At 42.1% G+C, this 20355-nt stretch overlaps 1 protein-coding gene across 1 annotated transcript in view; it reads right to left on the reverse strand.

The window, feature by feature from the left end:
* The window catches only part of LOC126162453 (cytochrome P450 306a1), a 421350-nt gene that overhangs the window by 127588 nt on the left and 273407 nt on the right, over positions 1 to 20355 (reverse strand). The window contains exon 3 of the mRNA XM_049918978.1: positions 11860 to 12005. Within this exon, the coding sequence (XP_049774935.1) occupies positions 11860 to 12005 (146 nt within the window). The remainder of the gene's footprint in view (positions 1 to 11859; positions 12006 to 20355) is intronic.

Below are 20355 nucleotides of genomic sequence, written 5' to 3' on the forward strand. Positions count from 1 at the left end.
CCGCTGCAGAGTGAAAATCTCATTCTAGTAATTTGGTAATTGTGCATAGGGAAATGGAGCAGGCAGCAAATAATGTTGTAGACAGTGAAACAATTAGTGAACAGGGAAGCATTATCGATCTATCGGTCGGCAACAGGTCGCCTCAGTAATCCGAAATGACAGGACACAATCTCGCAAATACTGTAGATTCAGGTTTTGGGTCCTCACCGTTTTCTCAATTAAGTCAAGACACATTTTCAGCTAGTCAAAATGTGAATGTTGCCGGTACAAATTCACTGCCGAAAAGCATTGAGGAACATGTTTCAGACACCAGTGCATTGTTATTACAATTAATACAACAAATGGGACAAAATCTTCAAAAGTTAGACACAATGGAACAAAATCTTCAAAAGTTAGACACGATGGAACAAAATCAGAGACAAACACACAACAGCTTCAAAAGTTAGACACCAGACTTGAACAAACATGTGAAGATTTAACTACTGAATTACATAACATCGAATCGAACTGTGAAAAACTCTGTAATGATCTAAAAACACAAATTTGTGAGCATTTTCAACCTATTATTTCCCGGCGTGAAAATGCATTACAGAATCACTAAGCAGCCATCAAAGAACTGCAAACTATTGTTCATGAAAATCACGAGACCTTGTGGGCTAAAATTGACTCAGTTGCATCTACCGATTCGGTTACGCTACTTGCAAAAACTCAGGAAAACTTAAAGGACACAGTAGATACTCTGAAAACTGGTTCAGAAAGACACATTGAGGAAAGAAGTTCATTATCAGAGAAAGTAGTCTAACTTTCGGATCAGCTAAATAATTTATCTACGAAGGTAGATGATAACCTGAATGACACAAGACCAGTAGCTTTAATAATACAGAAGAGTACGAACAAATTAGGAAATTCGAACAAAATCAGAATCAAATTAATACGCAACACAAAAGAGAAATCCGGGAAGTACAAGATCAGTTGACACAGGTTATACAAAAATTACATATTTCAGAGGACACTCGCGCTCCAATACGGAAAGAGAGACAAAGAAATACGGAACAGCCACAAAATAATAACTCAGGGCACTTCGGAAATTATGAAAGAAATTGGCAAGGTACACCGAATTTTGAGATGGAACCCCGAAACGACGTAACAATGACCGACATGCGACTCGCAGACATGATGGTTTTGACTATAAGCTGTTTATTACTACACGTAAGTTCAAAACAATCAAGAATTCCGGCAACGACATTCATCCACAAGCGTGGCTTCATCAATTCTCTCATTGTTTTCCTCCCAGCTGGTCATTAGAGCACAGATTAGAATTTATGTGTGGCTATTTAGATAATGAACCAGCTGTAAGAATGCGATCGGTCATTCACGATAGTCACAGTGAAGGAGAATTTTATCATGCCTTCCTCTCAGCATATTCGTCTGAAGCTACAGAAGACCGAGTAAAACATAGCATGATAATGATGAAATATTTCGAACAATCTGAATTTTCCAGTCTTGTGAAATATTTTGAAGACATGTTACACCAGAATCAGTACCTGTCAGACCCATATAGCCCCTCAGAACTCATCCGCATTTGCTTAATCAAATTGCCTGAACACTTACGACATATTATTTTGGCAGGACGTTGAAAAGACGACATTGAAGCTTTTCAGCGACTATTACAAGAACTGGAAATTGACACTGACAATCGCAGGACGCGAAAACAGGAACACAACAATTATGGGTCACATCCGTCACAATTCTGCGACGAAAGAAATAATAACTGGACACGACAAGGCTATTCTTACAACGTAAATCGTGACCAAAACATACACCACCCGTATGACAACCATTGGCAGAGTGGTAATAATTACAGGGAAAGATCACCTCTCCGCAGTAATGACTATCACAGAGACAATCAGAGAAACAGACAATATGGGAACCAAAATAATTATTATCAAAGGAGACAGAATAACTTCAGGCGTAACGGTCCACCGCGGAGTTACGATTCCAGGAAAAATTCTCCACCACATGACCGACAAACAAGAAACTATGTAAACTACCGACATAACGACAGACCTGAATTTCATCAGAATTGGCGACATTCAAACAGGGCAGGGCCTTCACGTCAAGGTGAATTTGTAGACGTTAGGTCTCCTAATCATAATAACGATGCGCGCCAACAAAGAGACAGACAATGACTCGCACCGCAGGTAGCCACGTGCGCCGGCTGGCTCAGCGAAAAATAACATAGACGCTAACCTATAGAAAATTTTAGCATTCCTTACCGACGTATACAACATTGATTGCGTTGAAGATGAAATTCTGCGTACTAGGAAGAGTAAAGGTTTACACCACATTTCACATGTAAAACAGTTTATTGAAATATATCTGCTTTTTAACTTTGTCTTTGCCATAAAACTTTTCACTTCAATTACTAGTATACTTTGTCAGACTTAGAAACTGTTATCATGCAACAATGTTTGATGTTAAATATCCAGTCAAGAACCAAGAGAATTTATTTAAAAAGAAATGAAGTGAATAGACGACACAGTGTTGTTATTTGTACATTCTAGCTTGTTAGTTGCCCGATTACGTAACGACTGTAAGGCTTACATACTTAGAACATATACTGCTAATGAGATTTTAATGCAACATTTTAGGTAACTTGAAAAGACATTCTTTATTTGAAGTACTTTCTGTGAGATTAAAGATGACTTAGTATTTGGTTTCTTTGACAGCTACACGATTATATCACGACGCTACTAATGTGTGACACAATTACATTGTTGCTTTTGTGCTGTATCTGCTTTATATCTGCACAGTTTTTCTGAATTCTTCTGGAAAGTAAAACATGTTTTAGTAGTAACTTTCGTGGTATAGATACAATGAGACAGCCTTTTTCGTAGCACAACAATACGTTACAGTATAATACTTTCTTGATCACGGTAATGTACGTAATAACTACGATATCTATACGCGTAGCTTTTCCCTTTTGTTTATTACGAGGTAAGTACATCGACTTCTGCAGAACTTTGCTTGCAGAGGACGATAACTACGACACTTCGACAGAATTATCTTACAAGACGCACAGTTTAGCGCTACAGTACACGTATTTGAGTGATTAATTGTGTACTTAAAACATTTATTTTTAAAGATTTTTGAATTACGGAGATACAAAGGCTTTCCGTGATATACTTCATTCCATTGCTGTAATCTGTAACATCTGAGGGTATAATTACATTAATCCTCAGCGGGGTACACGCTTACTTTGTGTACCATGTGTGTGGCAAGCACAAGGAGCCCTAGCTAATGTGGTATTTGCTTATACAACTTTACACATCGGTACCATATTTCTGTAAGACAGAATTACACAGCTATCTGATCATTTAACTGAGAGAGAAACATTTTTTTACTACACCAGTGACAGATGTTTACGTAATTACACAGCTGGATAACTTGACACTTATGAACTTGTATTTCGTCTGTACTGTGTAAACCCTTCATATTTTTCGGAACCATTGTGATACTATGAGAGCTTTGAATGATGTATTTGGTATGGGATCTTGATTTTTAAAGTACGTTTGAGGTAGATGACACTATTGAAATGAACAGAGAATTCTTTTTAGGTTTTGAAATTATTGCAGAAAGCTACGACGATATTGAGATTTAACTGAGGTGTTATGATGTTATTTTTACGACAACGATGTGTACGTATTATGCTGTTGAGGTATGTTTATAACCAATAAGCTGATGGTATAAGATGAATTTGATTATACTACATATTTATAATGATGAAATATTGAAGAATGTCGACGAATATGTATATGTGTAATAAGGTAAGGAATGATGAGTAGTGGTTAGGGACGCTGATTTGTGAAAAAGGATGTTGGAAACCAAGAATCGCACTTTAAGAGTTATGAAATGTGTGTAAATGTGTGAATGTATTACAATGCCGACGAAAATTTTTTGGACACTGTTATATTTATAGGATTTTGTTTCTACACATTTGTAACGCAAATTCTCGACCTATGAAATATTTTTTATATGAGACTGTCACTGTAGTGCAAACTGCTGTCGTAAATATTTTGGTAAGAAAGCCAAGTGACCTTGACGTAATGCGTTGTGAGCGGCCAGCTGTGCCAGCTGCCTGGAGAAAAAGCCATTACATGGAGAAAAAGAGGCCATTAACCTTGCTATTGACATTACTTTGTAGAAAGCATCGCAAATATGACAGGCTATTACTTGGAAACATATGATTATACTGTGGAGCACGTACTTTGTGCTACTTGGTGATATGGTTATGAATTGATGGGAAATATTCTTACATCTGCACACCTGATTATGACAAGTGCCTTTCTATGAGACTTGAGAGAATTTCTACTGACTTATGAAATGCCATATGGCTATTGAATGATGTTTTTAAGCTTTGCTTTACATAGTTGCTTATTTCATTTGATATCTCGTTTCCAGCTGTGTTGCAGCATTGGTTATATAAAATAAAATAAAATGCTTTTGCTAATGTGAACACTTTTGTCAACAGATCTATTAAATAATAATTTTATGATCCACATTCTTCGAAAAAGGAGCACTTGGAAAGGAAAGAACAACAAGAAGGGACTAATAACAGTAACTGCATATATAATTTTCTTTTCAAGTACTTGGTAATTTTTTGTAGAATAAGTTTTTGTGGTGCACCATTTTAATTACATAGATATTACGATGTGAATGTACATTTCCCTTATCTGCATTGTTGTCTTTAGTGTACTGTTTTTTTTTTCTGCTTGTGGGTTTGTAATGTTTAGATGTAAGTTATTGCATTTGTTGCTGCTGTTTGCCAGGCATAGCGCTACTGAATTTCACTTTGTGTTACTCTGTTAAGCCAGTTTTACTAATGATTTATTTTTCTTGTTGCTGCTCATTGCCTCATATTAGCTGTAATGTTGCGTTTGCTTTGCTAATTTAGATATACTGCTGCTTGCTTTGCCAATTTGCATTTTTTTGTCATTGCTGTTTGTGTTAATTTTTTGTACTGCTGCATTGCCTCATCCCTTAGTATGTATATATATATATATGAGCTCAGTAGATTTAAGTTAGCTTAAGATGGGGTAGGCTATATAAGAGAACGAGTTGTGATGAATTGGAAGGAATGCATTGAGAAGCTATAAGAAAATGATTTGGCCAAAAAAGTAATGTACAGTGGAGAAAAACTATTTTTGAAAGAGGATGTGAACAGAACACAGAAAGCATGCTTGGATAGGATTTTTTTTTGTGGAAACAAATGTTGAAATAAGAGGAAATATCTATGGAATGAAGTTTTGGGTTGGACTGCAGTACCAAATGTCACACTGCAAACAAACCCTGTCCTGTACTTTTGTGTTATTACGCTATGTGAATTTGTGTTTTTCCTGTCTTTATGTGTTTATCTAATAAGATTTATGTTGTAGAATTTTCCTAGTACTCAGCTACATTCACTATGATGAGGAATACTGTTATCCTCAAATATAATTGGCATTAATAATATGTTATTTACTTTGTAAAGATGTTTAGACATTATTTATTTTGTTTTGTTTTAATGCTCATGTGTGAAGTTGATGTTTCAAAAGTTATTCTGATCTTTTATGTATGTACTTATGTCAAAATTCTTGTAACACTGATGTACACGTTTATTTCTATTCTTTTGTAAAGCCTGTTTTACTACAAATGTTATCTGTATTGTTATGTTCTTTAATGATGTATTTTGTACCTTTGTTATTGTATTCTTATGTTATAAAATTGTAATTGACACCATTTCATCAAATTAAGTAACTTGTAAGTTACATTTCACTGCACACGTTTCTGTTGGTCATAGTATATGGACAATATGTGAGAAGTAGGGACTGATAGTGTTTGCACATGTGTTAATAATTCAGCAAGGGACTGGTTAACAGCATTGCTGGTTCTAAGGACAATTCCAAAAACTTTGTGAGTGCACAAATGGTGGTTTATGGACTTGTGATATTGTCCACAAGACTCTTCGACGGTGATTGTGCACCAGCACAGTCGCAACAGATGGCTGCTGGCCATCTCTACAAGGACTACAGTGGGTCTGAATCTTTGATGGCTCACCAATACCATTATTTCTACAAGGACTGCAGTGGGTCTGCACCTCTGGTGGCCCACCAATACCATAATCTCTACCAGGACTACAGTAGGTCTGCTCTGTAATGACCTACCTACCAATATTCTTCAAAACTTCGACTGACTCTGCTGTGGGTTTGCTCTGTTGTGGCCCATTACCTGTCTGCATGTCAAGAGTCAGAACTGTCTTTCCGTCGGAAGGACACACTACTTCTTCAAGACTGCATGGAAATCCACTACTTCTGTGTGCATTTTCTTTTAATGCTCAGACTTTGTGCATAAAATTGTAATTAATACTGTGATGAATGATCAGGACTGTCTTTATGGACTGTGAGAAAATTTTAGCTTTTGACCAACATTGTATCAATAAGTGTGTGCATTGGATACCTTTGTTATTGTAATTATGAAAAATTTCTTCAAATCTGTATTGGCCACTGCCCAAAACAATTTGTAAAATTTTTTGTGGGGAGCATGGGGGCTATGTAAGTAGGCTGTTTAGGTTTTGATGTTGGGAACGCCACGTAGCGCTCTATAAGAAAATCACTGACTGTGCTGTGTGAAGGCTGTGGTTGGTTTGCATTGTTGGAGTATATGCTATTGTAGTGTTGGGCAGTTGGCTGTTAAGTGTGTAGCGTTGCGCATTTGGAGGTGAGCCGCCAGCAGTGGTGGATGTGGGGAGAGAGATGGCGGAATTTTGAGAGCGGATGATCTGGACGTGTGTCTATCAGAGACAGTAAATTTGTAAGATTGGATGTCATGAACTGCTATATATATTATGACTTTTGAACACTATTAAGGTAAATACATTGTTTGTTCTCTATCAAAATCTTTCATTTGATAACTATGACTATCAGTAGTTAGTGCCTTCAGTAGTTTCAATCTTTTATTTAGATGGCAGTAGTGGCGCTCGCTGTATTGCAGTAGTTCGAGTAACGAAGATTTTTGTGAAGTAAGTGATTTGTGAAAGGTATAGTTAAATGTTAGTCAGGGCTATAGGGATTATTGAAAGTCAGATTGCGTTGCGCTAAATAATAATTATAATTTTTCTAATGGGACGTTTCATACTGACACTAATGACGCCATCTATTGGCAAAATTTTCGTTAAATTTTTTGTGACATTTGCCCTGCTTAAATAATGTACTTTTCAAGTTTGATGTCATTTTGAGCAATTTTTCTCTTTCTACAGAGTTTTGAAACCAGAATTTTAATTATGGACTCCCTGTGTATAGAGTCAGTATCATATAGTTCGTAAAACGTATACAAAGGAAGGACAAAAGTGACAGAAGTATAAAATCAGAAAATGCTACTGAGAAAATGAATTAAAGGTAAGCAGTGCAAGACATCTAATCGTAACTGATACATCAATTGCAAAATTACTGTTTATAATGGATGTTGTTTTACTATCATGTCTGCTGTTCGCCGTTATTTATCAGCTTTTTCACTTGTGCTCGCATGGTGTATGGAACAGTGGGTAGATTTATACCCCAACATGTATTTGGTTTCACACAGCTGGAAAACATGTTCCAGCATGTCACTGTACGTTGTTGAGTGGGTTGCATTTCCTACTTAAGCAGCGTCGAATTTTCGTTTGTAAACTTTTGTTAACTGATATCGTAACCGTTGTGCATTTTGTTTCAAAATGCGTGGCAATGACCGTGTGTGGAAACTGCAATAGCAATAAATAGTACTTTAACAGCATAAATTGGTATGACAACATTCAAAAATTTCACTAACCTTGTGGATCAAGTCCTCATCAGATTTCAACATTCTCAGTCCGCTGTCTTGTTTCCACATGTATGACGCTACACACCACAACATCTACATCACGGGTGACAGCCGAAGCTCTTTTCGGTAGGTTCAGTTCACCCATTTCCTCCGAAACTTCAATATAAAACCTAGCGGGTGGGCCATCAGGTTTTGTGGTCTTTCCTTTAGCGAGTGATTTGAGCTGCTTTTCAATTCCGCGTTCATTTATATTACTATCTGTCATTTATTGTGACATGGTGGATCCTTCCCACCACGTACTGTTCTCTACGATACTAACGAGTCTAGCACAACATCTGCAGTAGCTTAGAAACCCTGCCTGAGTGTCTCCAGATCCTTCTGCCAGAGCTAAACAATAGCTGCTGATTAAACAGGTAGTTTCAATTAAGGCGACACATTGCTCACATTTCATGCTACATTTTTTCCCCTTTGCATCTTTTTCATAATACGCTCACCATCAGAAATCCTGTGCTCAAAAAACTGAGTGAGGAAAATTTCATTGTAGTCTGATGCTATCAGTAACTAGCATACAGTACGGATTTCAACTCCCGTAAATCCAGCATTCAGCTACTCAGTTGGATAAATGCCTATTTCACATATCATTTACTGAATTTTTACCGATATAATGTGTACAGATCAGTTTAGATGCTACCCATACCTAATACACTTTTGTGAATTTTTAATTTCCGCGGCCGGTGTCAGTCTCATTAAAATCCTTCTGGGTGTACTACCACGACATCTTGTAAAACACTTGAAAGACTAAAATAAAGGGCATTTCGACCAAGTTGCAGCGGTCTACGTCAGGGAAATACATCCAAAATTTTCATGAGATAATTTGTGTTTTGAATGGCGCTATGCTTGGGCATTTATCGATTACGAAATAGCACAATGAATTAAATGTTAATGAGCAGGTCAGTCTTTTTCTTTTTCTTGTGCCTTTTTCCCGCATCGGCGCAGGACCGACATGGTTATTAACGGATTTGGCGTGATAATTTAAGGGGTGGCCGGATGCTTTTCCTGTCCAACACGTTACCCCCCCCCCCCCCACCCTCCGCCATCTTCCGCATGGAACGTATATGTACTCCAAGTGTCTGCCTGTCGTGTTATGCATGCGAAAGTTTTCGAAGTGTTGTGTTTTATACGTTTGCTGATGTGTTACCAGCTTAAAATAAAAAATACGAATGTAAGACGGGAGGAGATATCCGTCTCTCTCTCTCTCTCTCTCTCTCTCTCTCTCTCTCTCTCTCCCTCCCTCCCCCTCCATCTTCAGGTTACGTGACCACACTGAGATATGTCTACTTTTTCAGCATTTTAGTGTGCACGAACGTCAGTGTGACTACCTCTCATTTCATACTGATTGCAAACAAAAGGTCTTTGTGGTCTCACCGCCAGACACTACACTTGCTAGGTGGTAGTCTTTAAATCGGCCGCGGTTTGTTAGTATACGTCGGACCCGCGTGTCGCCACTATCAGTGATTGCAGACCGAGCGCCGCCACACGGCAGGTCTAGTCTAGAGAGACTCCCTAGCACTCGCCCTAGTTGTACAGCCGACTTTGCTTGGTTCACTGCCTGCATACGCTCTCATTTGCAGAGACGAGAGTTTAGCATAGCCTTCAGCTACGTCATTTGCTACGACATAGCAAGGCGCCATATTCAGTTACTATAAGTACTATCTTCGAGAACGTCTTCTGAACAGATAATATTGTGACTCATGTACCGTCAAGAGCGACGTTCATCATTAATGGATTAAAGTTAAGTATCAAACTAATTATGTCCTCTTTCTGAATTCTCATTCCTTGTCATGTTCCAGACTTCACGTCAGTATAGTTCTTCCCTCTTCACGTCAGCCTGCGTGAGCTAAAACGCATGCATTTCGGCCTCCATTCGTAACACGGTGTTGGCTCTTCTGCTAACACAAAAGTCTTACTTACCAAGTATCGGAGCTGTGGCTATCCATCAAACCACATGATTCACCAACTCCATCTCTGTTGGTGCTGCCCACTTTTGCAACGAGCTACCCTCCACTCTGCGCACAATATACATAGATGTGTAACGAGGCTGACAAAGAGAATTTGCAAATCATTTGGTTTGATGGAGGAGCACAGCTTCGAGACAAGATAAGTGAGAACTTTTGTTGCAATCATTATGAGATGAGAGGTAATGGTCCTGAGGTGAGAGCATAATAAGGAACCAAAAAATTAGATATGTTTCAAGGTGTTTGAATGATATTTCCACCATTTGACTGTTCAAATTTTTTTATTTTGTATTACTGTCATGAATTCGGCCTTAAGCCATTATAAAGTACAACAACGTTGAATATAATTAGACTTTCTTAAGTGAGGTCATCGTCAACATCTATTGAACTGCGTATGTCAGAGTTTAGATGAGTACAAAATCACCGAAATTTGTGTACTTATCTACCCGCTGGGATACCCAGTGCAACAGATCTCGACGATGGCTTCACTTAACAAAGTCTAACTACCAACCCTGCTTACTTGATAAAGGCTGAAATCATAATAGTAATATAAAATAAAGAAATTCGTACAGCCAAATGGTGGAAATATCATTCAGACGTTGTTACATGACTCTGGCCCTAAAATACGAAAAAAAACATCGCAAGGTAGTCACGCAACTTGTCTGTCCAAAAGTATCCTAACTGGTCGTACGAAGCTCTGAGGTTGTTAAATAGACAGACAGAATGCATTCCTCGTTGTTTTTTTTGTTTTTTTTGTTTTAGGGCGCAAAACTGCTATGGTCATTAGCACCCGGTCCGTGACTTAGTAAAAAACCGAAAATGGAAATCAGCAGCAATGGGAACGAAAGTCATAAAGTTGGAGAAACTAAAAGCAGAAGGAAGTCTTAAAAATTCCTCTACAGAAAGGGGTTGGTTGTCCCCAAAAAAAAGCTTCAAATGACTGACGTCATTTCACTGGCACTAATAAATTCGAGAACGCGATCGGCTGAGCGCGTGTCATCTGCTAAAATCGACGATATATCAGGCGACAGCTGTAGACGGGAGCGTAACGGATTAAAATAGGGGCACTCAATTAAAAGGTATCTTACCGTCCACAGCTGAGAGCAGTGGGGACAGAGTGGGGGAGGATCGCCGCTTAAAAGATGTCGATGGCTAAAAAGACAGTGCCCTATCCGGAGTCTAGTTAAAATTACCTTCTCCCGACGACGCGTTCGGGAGGAAGAGATCCAAGCACAAGGAAGAGCTTTCACGTCCCGCAATTTATTATGGGGAAGTGTCGACCAATGTGCGTGCCATAAAAGAACAACACGACGACATAAAACGCTCCGTAGATCGGCGACGGGAATCGATTGAATAGATGGCCGGAGAAGAGAGACTGCAGCCTTGGCCGCAATATCGGCCGCCTCATTTCCACGGATACCAACGTGTCCCGGGAGCCAGAGGAACGCCACCGAGACGCCCCCCAAGTGGAGCAAGCGCAGACAGTCCTGAATCCAGTGGACCAGAGGGTGCACAGGGTAAAGAGCTTGGAGACTGAGGAGAGAGCTGAGAGAATCTGAGCAGATAACGCACTGTATCCGCTGATGGCGGCGGATGTAGTGGACAGCCTGGAGAACTGCGTAAAGCTCCACAGTATAGACCGAACACTGGTCGGGAAGCCGAAAGTGATTTGGGGTGTTGCCAACAATATAGGCACTCCCTACACCTAACGATGTTTTCGAGCCATCGGTGTAAATAAATGTGGCTTCCGTCATTTGTGCACATAGAGCAGCAAATGCCCGACGATACACAAGTGAAGGGGTACCATCCTTGGGAAATCGACAAAGGTCACGGAGCAGGCAGATCAGGGGACGGAGCCAAGGCGGTGCTGTACCCCAAGTTGTCAAGAAGGTATTCCTCGTTGGTGATAAACGTCTCTTAACGTGTTGAATTGCATGGCAGTTATAGGTAAGCAGTGGCGCAGGTTACGCACATTACACGTACCACCACCTCAGTGCAGGGGCGCACCTACCTGCAGACAGTAGTCGACGCTGTCCGCTACGAGCGCCTCCAGGCGCTCCCTGCGAGGCCCCGCCTTCACCATGCCCAGGTTGCGCAGCGTGCTCGCCACGAACTTGCGCTGGTCGCGCCACAGCGCTCCCTCGGCGCAGATGATGCCTGCAACCGCCAGCCGGCCCGTGTAACAACCACAAGCAACGAAATACCGCTACAAAATAAACAAACAGCACCAGCAATTACGAAGGCTTTTTTTTCTCAACTTACGATCGGTCGCGAAATAGAAACCACAGTGAAAATCAAGAAAACGTTTATTTTCAACATTTAGCTACACTTTCGAGCTTCCTCTCTGCATAGCTAGCGCTCCGAATTAATTTATCGCAGCGTATTTCGAGCTTTCTAATACCCTCGTCACAGAAGGCAGACGCCTGCAATATCCGCCAATTCGCGAAGCTGATCTGCACCTCATGGTCTGTGCCAAAATACTGTCATCATAACCAGCGGTTCATGTGAGCGAAGAGATGAAAATCGGATGGAGCCACGTCCAGGCTGTATGGTTGGTGATCAAACACTTCCCACCGGAAACGCGGCTGGAATGTCTTTATTGCCCCTGCAGTATGCGGCAGGGAAATGTCATGAAGAAGGAGACGCATGACAGTTATGTTATACGGGCTGCATGAAATCAGGCGAAACCTGTTAGCAGGTCTTCACTGTTTCTATGCATATTTACACTCTGTGTACTCAGAATTGAAAAGTCCAATGTGACACAATAGGCAAACATGCTAGAAACACTACACAATACATCACCAGATTTTCCTGCGGTAAAAAATACACAACCGATCGGTGGTTGAAAACAAACTACCTCTCGTATCATTCTCTTTCAAGTATACATTTACACCGTTATCTACTAGCACATACATCCACATCTTTTATTGCTCAAGCCAGGTATGCGTTTTGCTCAGTGTAGATTATACTCTTATCCAGAACGATTTGCGCTCATGCTGGAGATGCCAGGTCAATCATTACATCCAGCCCATACAAAGGAGCATAGTATGGATAAATACAACTAAATTCATGCCACAGATTCTGACAGATGATGAAATTACAAATAAGATGACAATAACCTCGATTACATGTACATTAACCTGTTCCATAAAATTAATATGCAATTCTCCTCCAGTAAATGAACTGTTAGCAAAATTCTAAAACTACAAATGTGTTGAGGAAGTTGTGTAGGACTATCAGACTGTCCCGTAAGAATAATTATGTGGTTACCATAAATCACATTTACTAAAAATTGCTTACACGGAATCGGCCTTAGGAGAAAGCTGATTTCTTTCAAATTTTCTTCGTGTCCCATGAGGTTGTGGAAGGAGATATTTATGTCTGGCCGGCCACTGTGGCCGAGCGGTTCTAGGCGCTTCAGTCTGGATCCGCGCGACCGCTACGGTCGCAGGTTCGAATCCTGCCTCGGGCATGGATGTGTGTGATGTCCTTAGGTTAGTTAGGTTTAAGTAGTTCTAAGTTCTAGGGGACTGATGACCATAGCAGTTAAGTCCCACAGTGCTCACAGCCATTTGAAGCCATTTATGTCTGTGTCTTCGCGATGGCGCCAAGTGGAGACGACAACGCTAGACATAAGCAAAGTCCTCACCACCCGCCATACTGATATAACAAGGGTACGTCAGTGCAGATTCCCTGCAGAGTTGGCAACGTACACTAGTAGCCGTGGAAGCACAATATCCAAATTATAAAAGGCTGGAGACAACACTCCTCCGCACATTTGTTTCTTAATCGTGACTCACTCATTTGTCTACCGTGGCGTATTCGTTCTTTGTCTACGCGAATTTTGGTGCAGCAATCGGCCATCATGGTAATAACGCAAATTCTGATCTCCATAAACTTGGAGTCAGATTTGCAAAGTCTCATTTCCGGAGTATTCTTCCGATTTTTTTCTGAAGTGTTCCCGATGTATGGGATAATTGCAGGTTTCTCTTGATCCTCATCAGGCTGTGGTTTCGTCTTCTTTGGTCTTTAGGAATGTTGTATCTGGCGGTTGCATTAACTGTTGATAAGAAACAAAGCCTGTAGGTGCTGCAGTTTGGATGTTAGACTGCCTTGGTACGAGATTTCGCGCGCTCTGTGCATTATTGTGCTTAGGACACCTTTTCGTTGTGAAGCGGCATAACTGCTGAGGCAGGCAAGTAAACATCTGTATGCATCGGTTTATTGTAGATTCTGTGCCTTAATGTGCCATCTGGTCCTCACCTGAGGAGCACATCCGGAAAGGAAGACTATTTTTTCCATCTTTGAATTTGATGTTTTGGTGCAGCAAATTCAGATATTGCAGAAAGTCGTGTAGATAATGTCGTCTGTGCAGCCAGGTTACGAACGTATTATCTCCATATCGGAGAAAGCATGCGGACTTGTAGACTGTCAACTCCTGGGTTTCTTCCTCAAACGCCTCCATAAATATGGTGGCTACCACTAGTGACAGAGGGAAGCCCATCGCAGGTCCTTCTGTTTGTTGACAGTAATTTTGGTCAAATGGGAGGCAGGTTGCCGTAAGGATGATTTCAAACAGGTTCATTAAGGCAGGCTCCAATTTTTCTCCGACGAGGCCTATAGGGAGTCTCTCAGAGGTACCCTTGTAAAGAAAGACCACCACATCGAAGCTCTCCATGAATTCTTCTGGCCCAATCTGAAGCTCTGCGGCTGCTGGATGAAATCCGCAGAATTCCGTATGTGGTGTTGACAATTGCCCAAAAAGTGGCAGAGAATTGCTGTCAAGTGTTTTATTGCTTCATGTGTTGGTACACCTATGTTGCTGATGATTGGGCAGAGTGACATTCCTTCCTTGTGTACTTTAGGTATTCCGTAAAGTCTATGTGGCCCACATGCTCGTGGACAAAGTCCTGTACAATCTTATTACCTTGGAATGTGTGTCTCAGAAGCCTGATGATCCTTTTCTTCACTCGGTTAGTAGGATTATCTTCAGTTCTCCTGTCGACGTCATCCTCTAATAGGGCGCACATTTTTTCATATATCTGACTTGTTAGCAGGACCTTATAATTTCTTTTTCCTTCTGGGAGAATGATTATAAAAGTATCTTCCTGGAGGCGTCTGACTGCTTTTCTCTCTTTCTTGGAGATGTTTCTCGTTGGTGAAACAGCCCTCGTAAGTGTAGGGCATGCTTCACGTCATATTTCGTCTGCAGCATTCCTTGAAAGTGCCAGAACAACCTGTTTGACAGTGCTTATGAGTTCTGCAGTTGGTAGAGTCGTCGATGTTAGTGCAAAATTTAGCCACTTTCCTAGTAGAGGCAAGTTAGCATTGTCAGTTATTTTCTCTATATAGCTGTTTATGGTTCTCTGAGGTTCTTGGCGTTATTATTTAGCAGCTTATCTGCAAGTGTGCGATTACCATGCCCTGTTGGCTCGAGACCAGTTTATCTAACCACTCCCACGAGTCAAGAGAAGTGAGGGCCCCTACTGCAAGTAGAACATACAGAGACCTCTTGAGGTTTCACTGAGCCTGGATCGAGTGTGGTGGATTCTCTCCTCCCTGACTGGGGTCAGGTTGGCTCTTCTGGTGATACGATTGGTGGCTGAAGTTCCGATGCGCTGAACTACCTAAACAGAAGATGGTACGATTCAGTCCTCTCTGCATCTCAGCACAAGAGTCAAGGGAGGCCAGAAGCCATTCTTCACTGTTCCAAAGCTTGTCAGGTTACTTAATTTTGCAGCACATCTTCTCCCCGTAGAGGCAGCTAATGTGTGATGTTAGCTTTTTCGGGCATAGGAAGATTTTGAATGTTTCTCAGGTTTTCAGCCGAGTGACGTAATCCGGAGATAGTTAGATAGAGGCTAACAATGTGTGTGTGTGTGTGTGTGTGTGTGTGTGTGTGTGTGGGCGCGCGTTTTGGGGGGGGGGATTAAATGTGGCGCCCAACCAAAGACAATTAGTCATCAGGATGTCTGAAGACGGCAAGAAATCGGCTTGCCAAAATATCGCTCTTTCTGGACGATGCCATCCAGCTGAACCAAGTTTAACATCGTCAAATACTTTAACTTCTTTAACAACGATAGTCAAAGTATGATGATTGTCTAGTAAGCCGAAAACCGTTTAACTAAGTTAATACTTTAGAACAAACTCAATATTGTGGTTTTAATTTATAAATACAATTATAAATACAACTTAATTGATGATTTGCACTAGCGAATAGTTATTTAGTGACAGCGGAAATGCAAAAGGCAGTGGTCGATATTCTATATACACAGTGATGGCGTGCTCCTCCACCATGAATTGGAAGTATGTAACTGCTATGAAGCCAATAAAAGATCTGTATAAAATAATGCTCAAGAGCGATGCTTCTTTATGATTTAGTTGGAGACGAACTCCGAAGTATGCCAGTACTCGTTTAGATTCTGTTGCAGCATTCCACCAACAATGTGGGCTGAGGCGTCCACGTAAATCGCTAGCGACCATCGATGGTTGGATTTGCAAGTAGAGTGGCTTGCATGATGCGTGTGAGGCCGGCGAGGAAGGCACGGAGCGACACCTGTGTCTCTGCAGCTCTGAATAAAAAATGGCAATAAAAGTTCACCATTTCCAGGTACCCACGCATTTCCTGCACTGTCTTCAGGATCGGGTACGATGTAAATGCTATTATAAGTTCAACTGGTGGAGACATACCGGTCGCGGAAACCCTAAATCCCATGAACGTCACTTCATTAGGACCAGTGATCCAATTACTCACATTAAAGAGGATTTTATGATCGTCAGATCTTCCGAAAATTAAGTGTAAATATCTTTCGTGCTCTTCTGAGGACGATGATCCCACCAACACATCGTCAATGTACGCCAAGCACAATTCTAATCCTCAAAAATTATTACAGAGTCCTATTACTTTGGTACCAGATAAAGGAGAGAAATAATCTTGCGTCCTGATGTTCATACCATATCAATGTGGATCATCGTGATGAATTATGCGTTTGCAAAATGGAATTTGTCAGGCGCCAATTGTCTAGCCTGCGAGAAAACAGGAGAACAATGTGCGGTCCTGATGAGGTACACTGTTGAGTCACGGACGTGAACGGCATTACAGCATGTATAATGATTGATGGGAACTCGTTCAGCAAGCACGCCGGTGGCAGAGGCACAGCGAGGAAGTGCACCAGCGGATAGCTCCACTGTATGGACTGGCATGCAGCCTTCCACGGGACCTGAATCAAAATGGAAGCGCTCCTCAAGTCCAGGATGAGATCATAGGACAGGAAATCTAGCCTGCTGATGACGCGGTTTACGGCTGGTATGAAAATTCACATTTAATGGCCTTCATAACCCTATATTAAAATTTAAAATCAAGAGCCCATGTGTAGTTGTGAGCGATCCGTTCTAAGCTGCTAAGTCTTAATCTGCGCGCGATCGCCGTTAGCGTCCGGTGATACACATTTCCAGGCCACAATTTGAGTCTTAATGGCCCTCAGTTTCCCAGGCTGGTGCTGTTGGCAAAACTATCCTCTGAGCACGGGAAGCTGCGGCCTGGCAACAATTAAAAGCAAGCTCTCAGTCGACAGCACAATGCCTTTGTGGTCATCACGTTTGTGTACTCCGAGGTTTGACCAGCCGTGTGAAGTCGAGATGTGACGTCCTCCAGCCAGCTTCTAGCGGACGCTCTGGACCACAGTGTGGAGCGACGGCCTGTGTTACTGCATCCGCTATGTCTGCCAGCTGGCTCAAGTTCGCCTCATGCCCAACGAGCAGGGTGCGATACATCTCCGGCAAGCGAGACACAGCTATATAGGCCACAGGAGTATATCCAAGGCGCCCGAATCGGCCAAGGGGCGAAGGTGTCGCAGGAATTGTGAAGGGTTCTAGTTTCCTCCTTATGAGATAGCGGCCTTAAAATGTTGCGTATTACAGATGGGAACCCCCCGAATGCGCTCGACTTTTACTTTTCTGGAACTGCTGGGCTTGTGATAAGATCGCTAACCACGCTAGCGGAGACGCTACCAGTAGTCCCAACGCATGTATTTGGCGGAGCCTTGTGTTACTCTAGCGGTGACGAAATGAATTTTTATACGCGTGGACCACAGTGACGGACAGTTCGTCCAAACGGCTATAGCATTAAATGCCAGGAGTTTCATTTGCGCTGCTGGGGCAGTCCCAGGGGTGTATCGGCAGGTAACAATACTTGTGACTGTAAGAAGATATAGGCAGAATCAAACCGTGTGTGCAGACGGGGCTGGTGTCGGCTGCTCGCCACGGTGCCTTGGTACTCAATTTCCTGGCTGCGCGACTGCAGCAACTCTTGTAGGGTCCCTCTGCTTTCAGCCAAGTTCGAACCCGTGTTCACAGTTGCTCCTTGTGGCGCTATTGCAACCTGGCCTTATTTTCTAAGTGTTGCCGCTGCTGTTATATCAGCTTCTGTGGTGCTGTAATATTTGCTGTAATTGTTCCAACTGTTCTTACTGTTATAACTAGTTGCTTTCACTGATCCATAAGACGTATGTGGTTTCACTTCTTCCTGACATGTGCAGCCACTATGAATCAGGACACAAAGGAATTAATGATATTAGCTGCTGGTGTGCATTGATTCAGATCAATGAGGTAAGCTGAAAAGTTGTGCTGGACTGGGATTCGAACCCGGTTCTCCTGCTTACTAGGTTGATGCGCTAAGCACTGCACCATCTGGACACAGTGGCCATCACAGTTGCACCGACTACCCTTATCACGTCTCCTGTCAGACCGAAAATCTCAATTTGCCCACTTATTACTGACGTAGTGCCCCTTGCTCGTTGTGGCCACTGTGTCCAGATGGCGCAGTGGTCAGCGCACCTGTCTAGTAAGCAGAAGACACAGTTTCTAAACTTGGTCTGCCACAAATTTTCAACTTTCCCCAACGATTTAAATCAATGCCCACTGGTAGCTGAGCCGTGCTGCGGCTCGCGTTGGTGCTGTTTGTAGGGTTTCCGCCCTCTGTTGCAGGCCAGACGGTATCGTTTAGTTGGCATGGTTGCGATTGTTTATCGTCATCTCGTGTTGACTGGCGCCGCTCGGTTTCGCAAGCGTTGCCTGTCCGCTAGGGAAGCAACGGCGGTTATCGATATGTAGTAACTGTTGCCCTATCTTTGGCGCGACGTCTCTGTTTTTCCGGGTCGTGTGAGTGTGCGAGTTCGGTTGGGGACTCAGGAGGAGCCAGGTCCGCGCCATGCCAGAACTCGCCGGGACTTCTGGCGGCACGCATGGACTACCAGATGGAAGGGCTGGGGTCACGAGGGTGCACGACCTCGTCGTAAATCGGGTCCAGCAAGCTTTGAAGATGAGTGCATTTCAATCCAAGCAGAGAAACTTCCTCCACTGTGATATCGCGCGATTCTCCAGTGACTTTGGCTCGTGTTGCTGCTTGTAGTGTCGCCGAGGCGAAGAGCAGTGAGTGGAGTGATTGGGGAAGGCGGAACTGATTAGCTTTCTTCAACTTCTTATTAGTATTTACTGCGTTCAACTTGTTACAATTTGTTAAGTTCAACGAGCGGTAATTTTTCTTCTCTGATGGCCGCTAACGCCCCAGTTACCTGCCCTGGGGGTTAATGTATGTAACGCCTTGCCGCTGCTGTCCGGTAAGGCGTGTAGTTTTGACAGCTTTCTTGATTGTAGGCCGGTTGGTGATTCTTCGACCCTGGTGGTAATGATTCCTTTCTCGTTCCGGGGCTCTAAACACAGTATTCAGGACGTAGTGCAGACCGCCGGTCCTGGCTTGGGAGTATTGTTCCATCGTTGCATTTGGTTTATCGGACGTCAGGTAGCTTCTGCAAGATTATCATTAGCCATTAGTTAGACTGCCACTCGTCTGAGTTACCATCTTGTGAAGTAAATGCAACTCTTGGCTGGCTGTCTCATCGCTCGCGAAAGTGTTTGTTGCTGGACCTTCTCAGAGGTCCTGGAGCACCGTCTGGATCAGTTGCTTGTTTTTTTAATTAACTTTTGCTATTGTATTTGCTGTTTTACGGAAAGTTTCAAATTTTTTAAAAATATTATTGCTATTCCTGGCGTGTAAGGGCTTCTGCCTAGATCACAGTGGCTTGCTTTTAGAACGTTATCTGTTGTATCTGTATTCAATGGTGATTTGCTAAATTGTAATTCACTGAAAACACTATTATTTACACTGTTGTTTATTCCTTTATTAATAACGTGTGGTATTTTTTATTTATTGTTGAGTCTGGAAATACTAGTTGAAAATAAATTATGTGTAATTGTAAAAGACAACCAATAGCAACTGATTACGGCCCCGTCCATAATCGTAATCGAATCCTGCGTTTCCTTGACTGCCAGGTCTCGGTAGCTAATGTCATTAATTCCTTTGTGTCTTCATTCATAGTGGCCACAGGATCGAAATGGTGTCTATTATTTCGTACCTGTCTGAAAGCACACACACCTCATACATAATTAAGGCGAGGACGGCCAATTATCACTTCAGTGCGGATGCATACCACCATAGAACTCATACGGA

Source organism: Schistocerca cancellata, chromosome 1 (assembly GCF_023864275.1).
Source record: "Schistocerca cancellata isolate TAMUIC-IGC-003103 chromosome 1, iqSchCanc2.1, whole genome shotgun sequence".
NCBI lineage: Eukaryota > Metazoa > Arthropoda > Insecta > Orthoptera > Acrididae > Schistocerca > Schistocerca cancellata.